General features: G+C 43.2%; 1 protein-coding gene across 3 annotated transcripts; it reads right to left on the bottom strand.

Annotated features, from left to right (window-relative positions):
- Positions 1–366: 366 nt before the first annotated feature.
- Positions 367–8541, bottom strand: LOC119965199. 3 transcript variants are annotated; one of them, XM_038795626.1, is made up of 2 exons: positions 8474–8541; positions 367–5530 (listed from the first exon to the last, which is right to left on the bottom strand). In XM_038795626.1, exon 2 carries the CDS (start codon positions 5404–5406, stop codon positions 4147–4149), a length of 1260 nt encoding a protein of 419 aa, XP_038651554.1. In that variant the 5' UTR covers positions 5407–5530; positions 8474–8541; the 3' UTR covers positions 367–4146. The 3 variants fall into 3 exon arrangements, with proteins under 3 accessions (XP_038651554.1, XP_038651553.1, XP_038651555.1); XM_038795625.1 differs by lacking the exon at positions 8474–8541 and adding an exon at positions 7569–8134; XM_038795627.1 differs by lacking the exon at positions 8474–8541 and adding an exon at positions 5777–6001.
- Positions 8542–12104: the final 3563 nt, after the last annotated feature.

The raw sequence follows: 12104 nt of genomic DNA on the forward strand, positions 1-12104 counted from the left end.
CTATTTACTTAAAAATAAACCACAGAATGATGCGAGCCATAAAGAACAAGCTCAAAGGTCGGGTGAGTTACGTAGTTCTGTGCCAAGATATGGCTTATTTTTAGATAGATAACTTCTAAGTAGTGGTAGTCATTATATTTATGAAACACTTCAATATCGTTACGTACATTCTGTTAGGAAGATTGTTTGCTTTTTAGTCTAAAATGATGTTCATTTTTTGCATTTAATTTTGCAGAAATGGAATGGTTGGCAATATACACTCGAGGACAGCCATGTGACAGTCCCATTGAATTCTGTGGAATCTTGAGGCTTCTTTATTAGATATCTGCAAAGCTTGTTACTTCCTTAGTAAAGAAATAAAAGGGATAGACACGGTAGTGTTTATTTTGAAACTTCAAATAACATACGAGTAGAATAAAGGAGTTACATTGAGTAGAGACCATAACTGCTCAATAATTACGAAGTACATGGTTGAGAATAGTAGATAATATTTTTTATCTTCAAACCATGAAACAGGATAGAAAACTAAATTTCAATCAATACATCTGAATTATAAAAGTCATGCAGAAGAAAGATAAAAAACAAACGTTAGGGTATGGAGAAATGGTTTTCTTGCGGAAAGAATGAGGAACAAATTGGAATACTACTTCATTGTAATTTTGAGCAAAAATTGAATTTAAAAAAAAGGGAGAATATTTCAGTGTAGGTCCAAAGATGATTCCTGTTGGAATATAAAATGTCCCAGCATCTTTCCATCTATGAAAGATGATGGACAAGGAGCAAGGAGCAAACAATTCAATTTCTCGTCATATGATGCACCTATGCTGATGACTGAAGGGGCCAATCATTGACAGGCAGGTTCTGCCACAAGTGCTCTACCAAGTGTCATTGTGGGTAGTTGTTTTTGGTGTTGCCATCTATTGCCAAGCCACTGGTCATCATGGTGGTGCATGCCAGCCCACAGGCGGCATCACCATTTTCTTTGGTTGTCAACTTGCGGCTCCTTAGGAGCAATAATCAATGTCTAGGACCTTCACGACATGCTTGCAAGTGACACGCTTACAGGTGTCCTTTAAAAGGAGCTTTGGGTGTCCTACTGGTTGTCTAGCCTTAGCTACATCACCATATGGAACACCCTTGGGTATGTGACGGTCTTCCCTCCTGCAACCAAGCCTGAACCAACAAAGCCACCTAAAACTTGGGGCCTCTGCTTTTGATATTATTTTGATTTTGTGCTGCCAGTATATACCCATAATTAACAGCAGATGATGGAAATTGTTGAGGTTCTTTTCTTTACGGCTTGAAGTCATTCATGTTTCAGTCAGTGCAAGGTGCTGAGAACACAGGCCTTATAAACTATCAACTTGCTCCTAAAGGGTCAGCTTGATCTTATTCCATACACATTTCATGACTCGACCAAAGATGATAGCTGCCTTTCCTCTGCATATAACAAGTTCTGCATCAAGTGATAGATTGTTTGTCACTGTGAACCTGAGCTGGAAAAATTTGCCAAACAGTTCAATGGGGGTGTTATCCAACAGGATCAGAGGCAGAGATGCAATACCTTGTCCTGTAACAATAGTTTTCTTGATGTTTATAGTCAGAGAGAAGTTAGAAGCATGGGCGAGACAATCCACGAGTCTCTGTAGCTGAGTTTGTGTGTGGGTGACTAGCACAGCATTAGCAGTGAAGAGGGATTCTCTAATCAGGACATGATCCAGTTGTGCTTTCAATCTTGATAGATTTGCAGAGCTTGCTGTCTAACTAGAATGCAAGTGGACCCCTTCCATATCTGTAGGGAAGGCAAGGGTCAGAAGCATGGTAGAGTGTGGGCTAGGACACAGCGCTACTTCACTCTATTCAACTTGTTGGAAGTGGGACAATCATGAAAGGAGATGAGACTGATGAGCTGCGGTGGACCACCCATTTTCCCTAAAATCTTGTGGAATCCTGCTCTGCTGAATGTGTTGATTGCCTTAGTGAGATCTATGTAAGCAAACCATGTTCCCTGCACTTCTCTTATAGATAGCATAAAGAGAAGATCACATCCGATTTGCCAGCATGGAAACTGCACTATGTTTCCAGGTACATATGGTTTCCAAGTAGATGGAATCTTTTAAGCATGACCCTAGAAAATGCCTTCTCGCAACGCTAAGGGATGTTCCTGCAGAATAAACCACACATTGTGTAAATGATAGTGTGGTACACATCACAATGCGACAAATTGTTATACAAGAACAATCCTCACCTGCAGTTTCAGCACCGGGAATTATGATATGAAGTAAAAATGTTCCATAAAAAATTCATATTTTGGTATCCTTTTCATATTTTGCTGGGTATTGTGTTGTAAAGAGAAAAATGAACCAACTGCAATGTAACTATATTCCTGTTATTAGCCAAAAAATGTGCTCTAACCAAAGAATTTGACTGATATTTTAATCTGTCCAATTTTTTTGCAGTTTTACAACATTTGAGATTACATTATTTTAACAGCCCACGCAAAATGAAATGTGCATAATAATGGAACATAAACCTGACCTTGACATATTTTTAAGAAGCAAGTTCTGGCATTGAGATTGCTCACAAAACAGCAAGGTTTCATTTCACAGATAGATATCAAGTGAATAAAAGAAGCATTTCCACATAGAAAAGAAATTATAGTAGGAAGTTTACAGCCTTTTCCGATAGAGGATGGAGTAAACTATAATATTGGATAGTTAATTCTATTCATCCAACAAAGAGTACCCAAAGGATTAATTCAAACATGTATTACTACACTCAGCAACCACTTTCCTTCAGACTTTTGCTTGTGGGAATCTAAAGGATCAATAATAACAATATATCATTGTAAAGTAACAAGGTACAAAACCATGAATATACAACAAGGTACAAAACCTTGAATATACAATTATGCTACGACACATACCAATCAACAACAGCCAGCAGGTTATTGTATAAGGAAAATGACTTCAGACATTAACTAAACGGGGGGAACTATACATTTTGGGTTTTTTTTGTATTTGTTCAATGGACAAGTTATACCCATTCCAATTAGAGTAACAGCAGCACTAGAAAGCTAGAAATAGTTAGAAAAATAGAAACATAATTGCCAAGAAATAACATGATTCTATTCAGATTCTACAAGTTACTGATCTCAAAATACCCTAATATACCTATATTAAACAATTTGATTGAAGTGTTCAGTTTTCATACTATTTCAGTTCTGTTGACAAGGCAACATACAACCAATCATTACTTTCAGTTCAAGCTTTAAAATGCTTCTTGGCAAGCCCTTATTTTGTGTAGATTAAAATGAATTTTGTCACTGCACAGAGGATTTAGCAAATTTGCAGTGGCATTTTTCAAATAAGGGTTGATATTTCTTTCTGATGATACATACATATTAAAAAATAAAACAATAACCACCAAAACAATTTTAAAAATCCTAATGTCCCATTTCCAAATAAGTTTACTTTCAAAAGCAGATTTGGATGATGCAATGTTTCAGCCCAATGCAAACTAATTAATGGCATCACCCGTTTAAAGCTGGGTTCTCTCTGTTACCACACAGCCGGAGTTGCCCAAACGAAACATTGTAGGGAGGCACCAACTTGAGACTAGTGATCCCTCAGACTGGATGTGGGCTGCAAGGAAATAAGAGAGACTGCATGAAGCCTGAAGAAATGTCATGAAGCCCCTGGGGAGGATTTTCAGAGCAGTGATGATAGATGCCATGGATCCATTCTCCCAGACATCCGATTGCTAGCAGCTACTCTGCAACTAGCAAGATGGTGCAATGGGGATAAAAAAAACATATACAATTTAATTGTTGTTAAACCAACGAACCTATGCACATGATACTGTTACACACAATGCTGCAACACTAGGCAATGCAGAAGATTACTGTTGAATAGTTCCAATTTAAAATCAGTTCACAAAAAAGATACTGTAAAATACATTAAGTGTGTTCCATATTTCATTTGCTTACACATTTATAATCTTTTATTTATCGGTGATACAACTTAATTGGTAATTTATCAACTTGCCTAGGGGAAAAAGTTAAGAACTGAAAGAAATTGTATCAAAGAAACACAAACATTTTCAGACTTTGTGACCATTTAGTCAATGGTCCAAATCTAATTTATATTATTCTGCTGCAGTATTGCCACGAATGCAGCACTGTGGACTTCTAATGTTGTGAAAAACTGCTTGAAAAACATTGCTTTGCCTTCTCTTGTTCTCTTCCTTCCTCAAAGATCCTTTCAACGAACTGGATTTATCATTTTGGCACACTTCAGGGTTTTGCTTGCCATGCTCCTCTATTTGCTTTTCCAAATGTTTCTGGATAGCGAGTCCAAGCACTTCAGCATCCACGGATGCTCCATAGACTTCCCATGTCATACCTTTTTCATCCCACTGGACATCATGCACTGGCTCGGGTTGCTCTTCTTCCATCACCTCCACATGAACCTCAGGGAGAGTGGCCAGTGGAGTCTTCTCTAATGGAGTCATTGGACCAGTGCCCACTGATTTACATTGCACAGTTATATCGACCTGCATCTCAACATCCTTTCGCGACGCTGTAGTGACAGATGTTGGGGTCGGCAGACATGCTGTTGGCTTCTCAACTACTTGATCCCGTAATCTGACATCGGGCATTTTAAATACCGGATAGTTATCTAATGGAGCCAAGGGGCTGGTGGCAACAGATATCTTTTGTACTTGGATAGCCACCTGCACCTCAGCATCTTGGCTTGTTGGGGCAGACTTGGATATCTGTGTCATGCATTCAGCGGTGTCAATGTCTTTATTCTCTTTCTGGCTCTGCTGATGGTTTTCTAGCATGTCAGTGTCTGACTGAATGATTGATTCGACGATTGTAGGTTTTATTACCTCCACTAGGTGAAGAGGTTTCTGAGGATTAGTACAATTGGATGTTCCCATTGTCCTGCTCTCTGGATCACATCCGGTGAAGGAGATGTCAGGGTTGGGCTCTGAGCTGTCATTGTCCAGCCTTGTGCTTTCTTTTATATTTGGGGGGCTTATCGCCCTGTCAGTGTGATCAATGCTGTTACCGAGGGTAACGCTGGGATTTTCCTGTCCCTGTTCCTTGCTCAGATCTAAATCTTCGCCTGGGGTGTTACAGTGATTGACCATTTCTGCGTTGTCATTTTTAGGCACATTAATGCTGATCTCCGCCAGTTGGCTGAGGTTGTTCAGGTTATTGGCTGTACCAGTGCTGGAACAAAGGTCCTGGTAGTTGGAATGCATCGCAGCTTCCTCATCTTCCTCTTGGTTGTTACAAAAGGCAGGGATAATGCCAGCCGCTGGCAAACACTTATTCTCCATCTCAACCGAGTCCGATACGGAGAGCTGCAAGCTATCCAAATCTTTTATGGTTCCCATCTTGTTTCATGGTAACGTGATGATTTCACCAAGCTGCCTGGCTTCCCTCAGTTCTTACAATGGGCTCTTTGTGTTATGCTCACATCCCCTGGAGTTTTCCATCTGAAAACTGAAGCGTTCAAGTCTGTAAGGGGGGAAAGAAATGTTTAATAAAATGAAAATGCAATTTGTGAGAAACATTATAGGCATCTTATCTTGGGTAAGAACGAGAAACATTTTTAAATTGAACAACCGGCTTTAATTATTAAAAAATTCCCGGTTCAGTGCGATATGCATGTTGATTATTTAAAACAGGAATAATGAATAATGGGACTAACAGAAGCTTCTGGTCAGCATTCCTCTCTCATGATGAAAGAATCTGGAGGATTACCTTCACCTTCTGGTCGCTCAGCCGATGACCGTAAATCACCAATCCCCTTGTCTAGCATTCCTTGGCTTGCAGTCCTTGAATGACATATACCCAGCAAGATCTCCCTGAACTACATATACATGACAAGATTTCCCTGAATTACATAAACACTGCAATATCTCCCTGCTCGTGCTGGACCACGTATACATGGCAATGTCTCCATGCTCTTCATGAACCACATATACATGGCAATATCTGTGTCTACGTATTTACATTGTTTATTTTATGTTTTCCCTATGTATTTTCTTTTCATGTATGGAATGATCTGTCCGAACTGAATGCAGAACAATACTTTTCACTGTACCTCGGTACATGTGACAATAAACAAATCCAATCCAATATCCCTGTTCTTCTGGGGCTGATTTAGCACAGTGAGCTAAATAGCTGGCTTTTAAAGCAGACCCAGGCAGGCCAGGTTCAATTCCCGATCAGCCTCCCCGAACGGGCACCAGAATGTGGCAACTAGGGGCTTTTCACAGTAACTTCATTTGAAGCCTACTTGTGACTATAAGCGATTTTCATTTCAATTCATTTCTTCCTGAACCACATGTACATGTACACATCTCCCTGAACTACATATACACGGCAACATCTCCCTCCTCTTCCTGAACCATGTACTCACGGCACCATCTCCCTAAACCACATATATACAGCAATAACTCTCTGCTCTTACTGAACCACATATGCAGGGACGACATCCCCTGGTTCTTTACTAGCAACATGTACACTGCACTATCTTCCTGAACCATATATACAGGACAATTTCTACCTGAGCCACAAAAAAAAACGCAATATTGCCTTAAATCACATATGCATATCAACATCTTCCTGAACATGCCAATATCTCCCTGGTCTTCTTGAATCACATATATACAGCAACATTATCCTGTTCTGCCTAAACCACATATACATTGCTATATCTCCCTGAACCACATATACACGGCAAGAACACCTTGAACCACATATACACGGCAAGATCACCCTGAACCACATATACACGGCAAGATCACCCTGAACTACATATACACGGCTATATCACCCTGAACCACATATACACGGCTATATCACCCTAAACCACATATACACGGCTATATCACCCTAAACCACATATACACGGCTACATCACCCTGAACCACATATACAGGGCTACATCACCCTGAACCACATATACACGGTTACATCACCCTGAACCACATATACACGGCTATATCACCCGGAACCACATATACACGGCAAGATCACCCTGTACCACATATACATGGCAAGATCACCCTGAACCACATATACATGTGATATATCTCCCTAAATCACAAATATAAAGCAATACATTCCTGCTCATCCTGAACCAGATACATGGCAATTTCTTCTGGCTCTTCCTGAACCATATATACACGGTAATATCTACCTGCTCTTCCTGAACCACATTATACACGGTAATATCTCCCGGCTCTTCCTGAACCATAGGTAATATCTCGCTGCTCTTCCTGAACCAGATATACACGGTAATATCTCCCTGAACCACATATACACTGCAACATCCCCCCGCTTCCCATTCGCTGTCAGCACAACGGTCTGCAATTTTACATGGATTGCGAATCAAAATCGCGCGAAGTATACATAGTTCCTCCCGCGATGGACTCCCGCTGTTCCTGGCCCGGGATCAGAAATACACCAAACTCTTGTTTGATGCCATTAATATTCGGGCTGGAGTGCCGGAGTGCGGGGAAAGGGGAAGCGGGAAGCAGAAACTCACCTCCCCGGCCGCGGATCGCCTCTCGCAGCGCGCTGGCGGGAACGCTGCTCTCCCCCGGCCTTCCGACAACGATTGAAGCGGGGGGGGGGGGGGGGGAGGGAGGGAGATTGTGGGCGGAGGGAGGCTGTGGGCGAGTTCCAGAGTCCGCACAGCACTGTAATCCTGCCCAAGATCAGGGCTTCCCCTCACACCACACGGATTTGGCTCGGTCTTGCTGCTGGTCTGGCTTCCTCCCGCTCTGCAGATGGAAGGACAGGTTTTTTTTTCTCTCTCTCTCACGCAAGTGTGGAGGAGGCATCGGTCTCCCTGGAAACGTCCTCCCTTTTTCTTTTTGCGCCGCGTTTCCCTCTTGACACCTGAACCCTTTCATCAGCCTTTCACCGGCGCACGAGGCCAGTGCCCCACTCCCAAAATAAAGGCCACGACCGCATTCGTTCTGGGAACCGGGATCACTTAACATTTAAAACAAGGAGCGGTTTTGAAATCACTGCTGCTTGTAATCTCCGCCATGCACAGGCGGAGCCTGCCTGTTACTGCAGTGAGTGTGTGTATCATGCCAAGTGCTAGTGGGCGACAGCACCCCCTTTAACAGGATCTTAGGTTGACTTTGTTCTGACCCGAGTTGGGGGAAGTGCCAACTTCCCTTTTTTCCAAACATGCTGGGGAGGTTCAGGTCGGCAGTGCGGGAAAAGGGAAAATTGAGACAATTATCCCAATAACAAGCAGCCTTTATAATGTCTTCACAATTCATTGGGAATGGCAGATTCTTAAACTTAAAACATTGAAAGTTGTGGCGCCGGGGGGGGGGGGGGGGGGGGTGGTCACAAAGGGTGCCTACAAAGTGTTGTAAATTCCGGCCAATCTCCCTGATGACAGCCATACAAACTTAATTAATAAAGTGATACCTTTCTGCCTTTCAAAGCAGCCCGCGGGCGGCCACAGGTCGTCGCGCAAGCTTCTAATGCAGGGCTGAATAAATATGGGACGTTCAAAAATGAAGGCGTTTAATTCAGCACCGGCAATTTGAAAGGTTTTAATTCCGTACAGAACCGGAACCTGCTTTACGCAATCTGAATTGTTTCGGGGGCGGGGGTGGGTGGTTGGTGGTTAAGGTGACAAACATTGATCTGCAACAGTCCCATCAATAATCAGTACCTCGTTTTGAACTAGTTGCCACAAAATGCTGGGTGCGCGCAGCATCCACGCATATTCTTGATGAATATGAAGTTATCGGCCCTTTGTTGGGAGCAGCCTTGGGAAGGTTTGGAAATGTTATAAATATCGGCTGCAGCAAATGAAATAGTAACCTCATGGCTGACTTGACTGTTCGTCGGATTAGCAACTCCAATTGCCACGAATCTGGCCTTTCACAGTGGAGGGAATGTAGCAGTCGTGCCCAGCAGGCGACTGTTACACATCAAGTGATAAAATCGTTATATTATTTAGTGCAGGGAGTATCGGGCGGATGAAGCAATTAGAGAGAAATCACATACATGCTCATGGAATCACTGCGTGGCCTTAAGATACAATAGACCACACTTTACATTCAATATATTCAGCTTTTCTGGACAGATTTACAACAAATAAATCCGAGGCTGAGAAAGATCATACATATATCGATATGTACAGTTATGTGGATAATTTTAGAGGTCACACCGTTTGGAAACATAGGAACAAGGAGCAGGAGTAGGCCAATTCAGCCCCTCGAGCCTGCTCTGCCATTCTAAATTGGGGCAAGGCCAATTCTGATGGTATTAGACAGGAACTTTTAAAAGTTGATTAGGGAGTCTGTTGTCAGGCAAAGGGATGCTGGTAAGTGGGAGGCTTTCAAAAGTGTGTTAACCAGGGTTCAGGGTAAGCACCTTTTAGAGTGAAGGGCAAGGCTGGTAGAAGTAGGGAATTCTGGATGACTCGGGATATCGAGGCCCTGGTCAAAAAGAAGGAGGCATATGACATGTATTGGCAGCTGGGATCAAGTGGATCACTTGGAGAGTATCTAGGTTGTTGGAGTAGAGTTAAGAGATAAATCAGAAGGGCAAAAAGGGAATATGCGATTGCTTTGGTAGATAAGGCAAAGGAGAAAGCAAAGGGCTTCTACAAATCTATAAAGGGACAAAAGGGTAACAAGGGAGAGAGTAGGGTCTCTTAAGTATCTACAAGGTCATCTATGCAGATCCGCAAGAGATGGGTGAGATCCTAAATGAATATTTCTCATTGGTATTTACTGTTGAGAAAGGCATGGATGTGAGGGAACTTTATGAAATACATTGTGATATCTTGAGGAGTGTACCTATGACAGAGAAGGAGGTGCTGGAAGTCTTAAAGCGCATCAAGGTAGATAAATCCCCAGGATCTGATTAAACGTATCCCAGGATGTTGTGAGAGGCTAGGGAGAAGGTTGCGGGTCCCCAGCAGAGATATTTGAATCACTGACAGCCACAGGTGAGATGTCTGAAGACCGGAGGGTAGCAAATGTTGTGCCTTTGTTCAAGAAGAGCCACAGTGAAAAGCCTGGGAACTACAGACCGGTGAGCCCAACGTCTGTGGTGGGTAGGTTGTTAGAAGATATTCTGAGTGACAGGATCTACAAGCATTTAGCGAGGCAAGGACTGATTAGGACAGTCAGCATGGCTTTGTCAGTGGAAAATCACGTCTCAGGAATTTGATTGAGTTTTTTGAAGGGGTAACCAAGAAGGTAGATGAGGGCAGTGCGGTCGACGTTGTCTACATTGACTTTAGCAAAGGCCTTTGACAAGGTACCGCATGGTAGGTTGTTACATAAGGTTAAATCTTACGGGATCCAGGGTGAAGTAGCGATTTGGATACAAAATTGGCTTGATGACGGAAGACAAAGGTGGTTGTAGAGAGTTGTTTTTCAAACTGGAGGCCTATGACCAGCGGTGTGCCTCAGGGATCAGTGCTGGGCCCACTGTTATTTGCTATTTATATTAATGATTTGGATGAGAATTTAGGAGGCATGGTTAGTAAGTTTTCAGATGACACCAAGATCAGTGGCATAGTGAAGAAGGTTATCTGGGATTGCAACGGGATCTTGATCAATTGGCCAGTGGACCGATGAATGGCAGATGGAGTTTAAATGTGAGGTGATGCATTTTGGTAGATTGAATCGGGGCAGGACCTACTCAGTTAATGGTAGGGTGTTGGGGAGTTATAGAACTAAGAGATCTAGGAGTACAGGTTCATAGCTCCTTGAAAGTGGAGACACAGGTGGACAGGGTGGTGAAGAAGGCATTCAGCATGCTTGGTTTCATTGGTCAGAACATTGAATACAGGAGTTGAGATGCTTTGCTGAAGTTGCACAAGGCATTGGTAAGACCACACTTGGAATACTGTGTACAGTTCTGGTCACCCTATTATACAAAGGATATTATTAAACTAGAAAGAGTACAGAAAAGCTGTACTAGGATGCTACTAGGACGTGATGGTTGGAGTTATAAGGAGAGGCTGGATAGACTGGGACTTTGTTCCTGGAACATAGGAGGCTTAGGGGTGATGTCATAGAGGTCTATAAATAATGAATGGCATAGATAAGGCACATAGTCAACATCTTTTCCCAAAGATAGGGGAGTCTAAAACTAGAGGGCATATACTTAAAGTGAGAGGGGAGAGATACAAAAGGGTCCAGAGGGGCAATTTTTCACACACAGTGTGGTGAATGTCTGGAATGAGTTGCCAGAGGCAGTAGCAGAGGCAGGGACAATTTTGTCTTTTTAAAAGCATTTAAACGGTTATATGGGAAAGCTGGGTATAGAAGGATATGGGCCAAATACGGGCAATTGGGACTAGCTTAGTAGCAAAAACTGGGCGGTGTGGACAAGTTGGGCTGAAGGGCCTGTTTTCATGCTGTAAACTTCTATGACTCTATTTAATAAGATCATGACCGGTCTGATTGTAACCTCAAATTTGCACTCCTCTTGATAACCTTTCACCCCTTTGCTTAACAAGAACCTATCCACCTCTGCCTTAAAAATATTCAAAGACTCTGCTTTTCACAACCTTTTCAGGAAGAGAGTTGCAAATACTCATGACTTTCACCTCATCTCCATTTTAATTGGGTGACTCCCCTAGTTCTAGATTCTCCCACAGGAGAAACATCCTCCCCACATTCACCCTGTCAAGACTCCTCAGGATCTTATAGGTGGGATTCTCCCGAATTGGCGCGATGGCCTGCCGCCAGCGTAAAAAATGGCGCAAACCACTCCAGGGTCGGGCCGACCAAAAGTAGCGGAATTCTCCACACTTCCGGAGGCTATTGCACCGCGCCAGCCGGCGCCGAAGGGACTGCATGAGTTAGCGCATGCGCAGAACCACCGGCATGGTTCCGCGCATGTGGAAAGGGGTGTCTCCTCTGCACTGGCCATGGCAGTGACCTACATGGGCCGGCACGGAAGGAAGAAGTGCCCCCACGGCATAGGCCCGCCCGTAGATCGGTGGGCCCTGATCATGGGCCAGGGCCAACGTGGGGGCCCCCCCTGGGGTCAGATCCCCCCGTGCCCCCCCCCCCCCCCCCCCCCC

This window comes from Scyliorhinus canicula, chromosome 4 (assembly GCF_902713615.1).
Source record: "Scyliorhinus canicula chromosome 4, sScyCan1.1, whole genome shotgun sequence".
NCBI classification, from domain to species: Eukaryota; Metazoa; Chordata; class Chondrichthyes; order Carcharhiniformes; family Scyliorhinidae; genus Scyliorhinus; species Scyliorhinus canicula.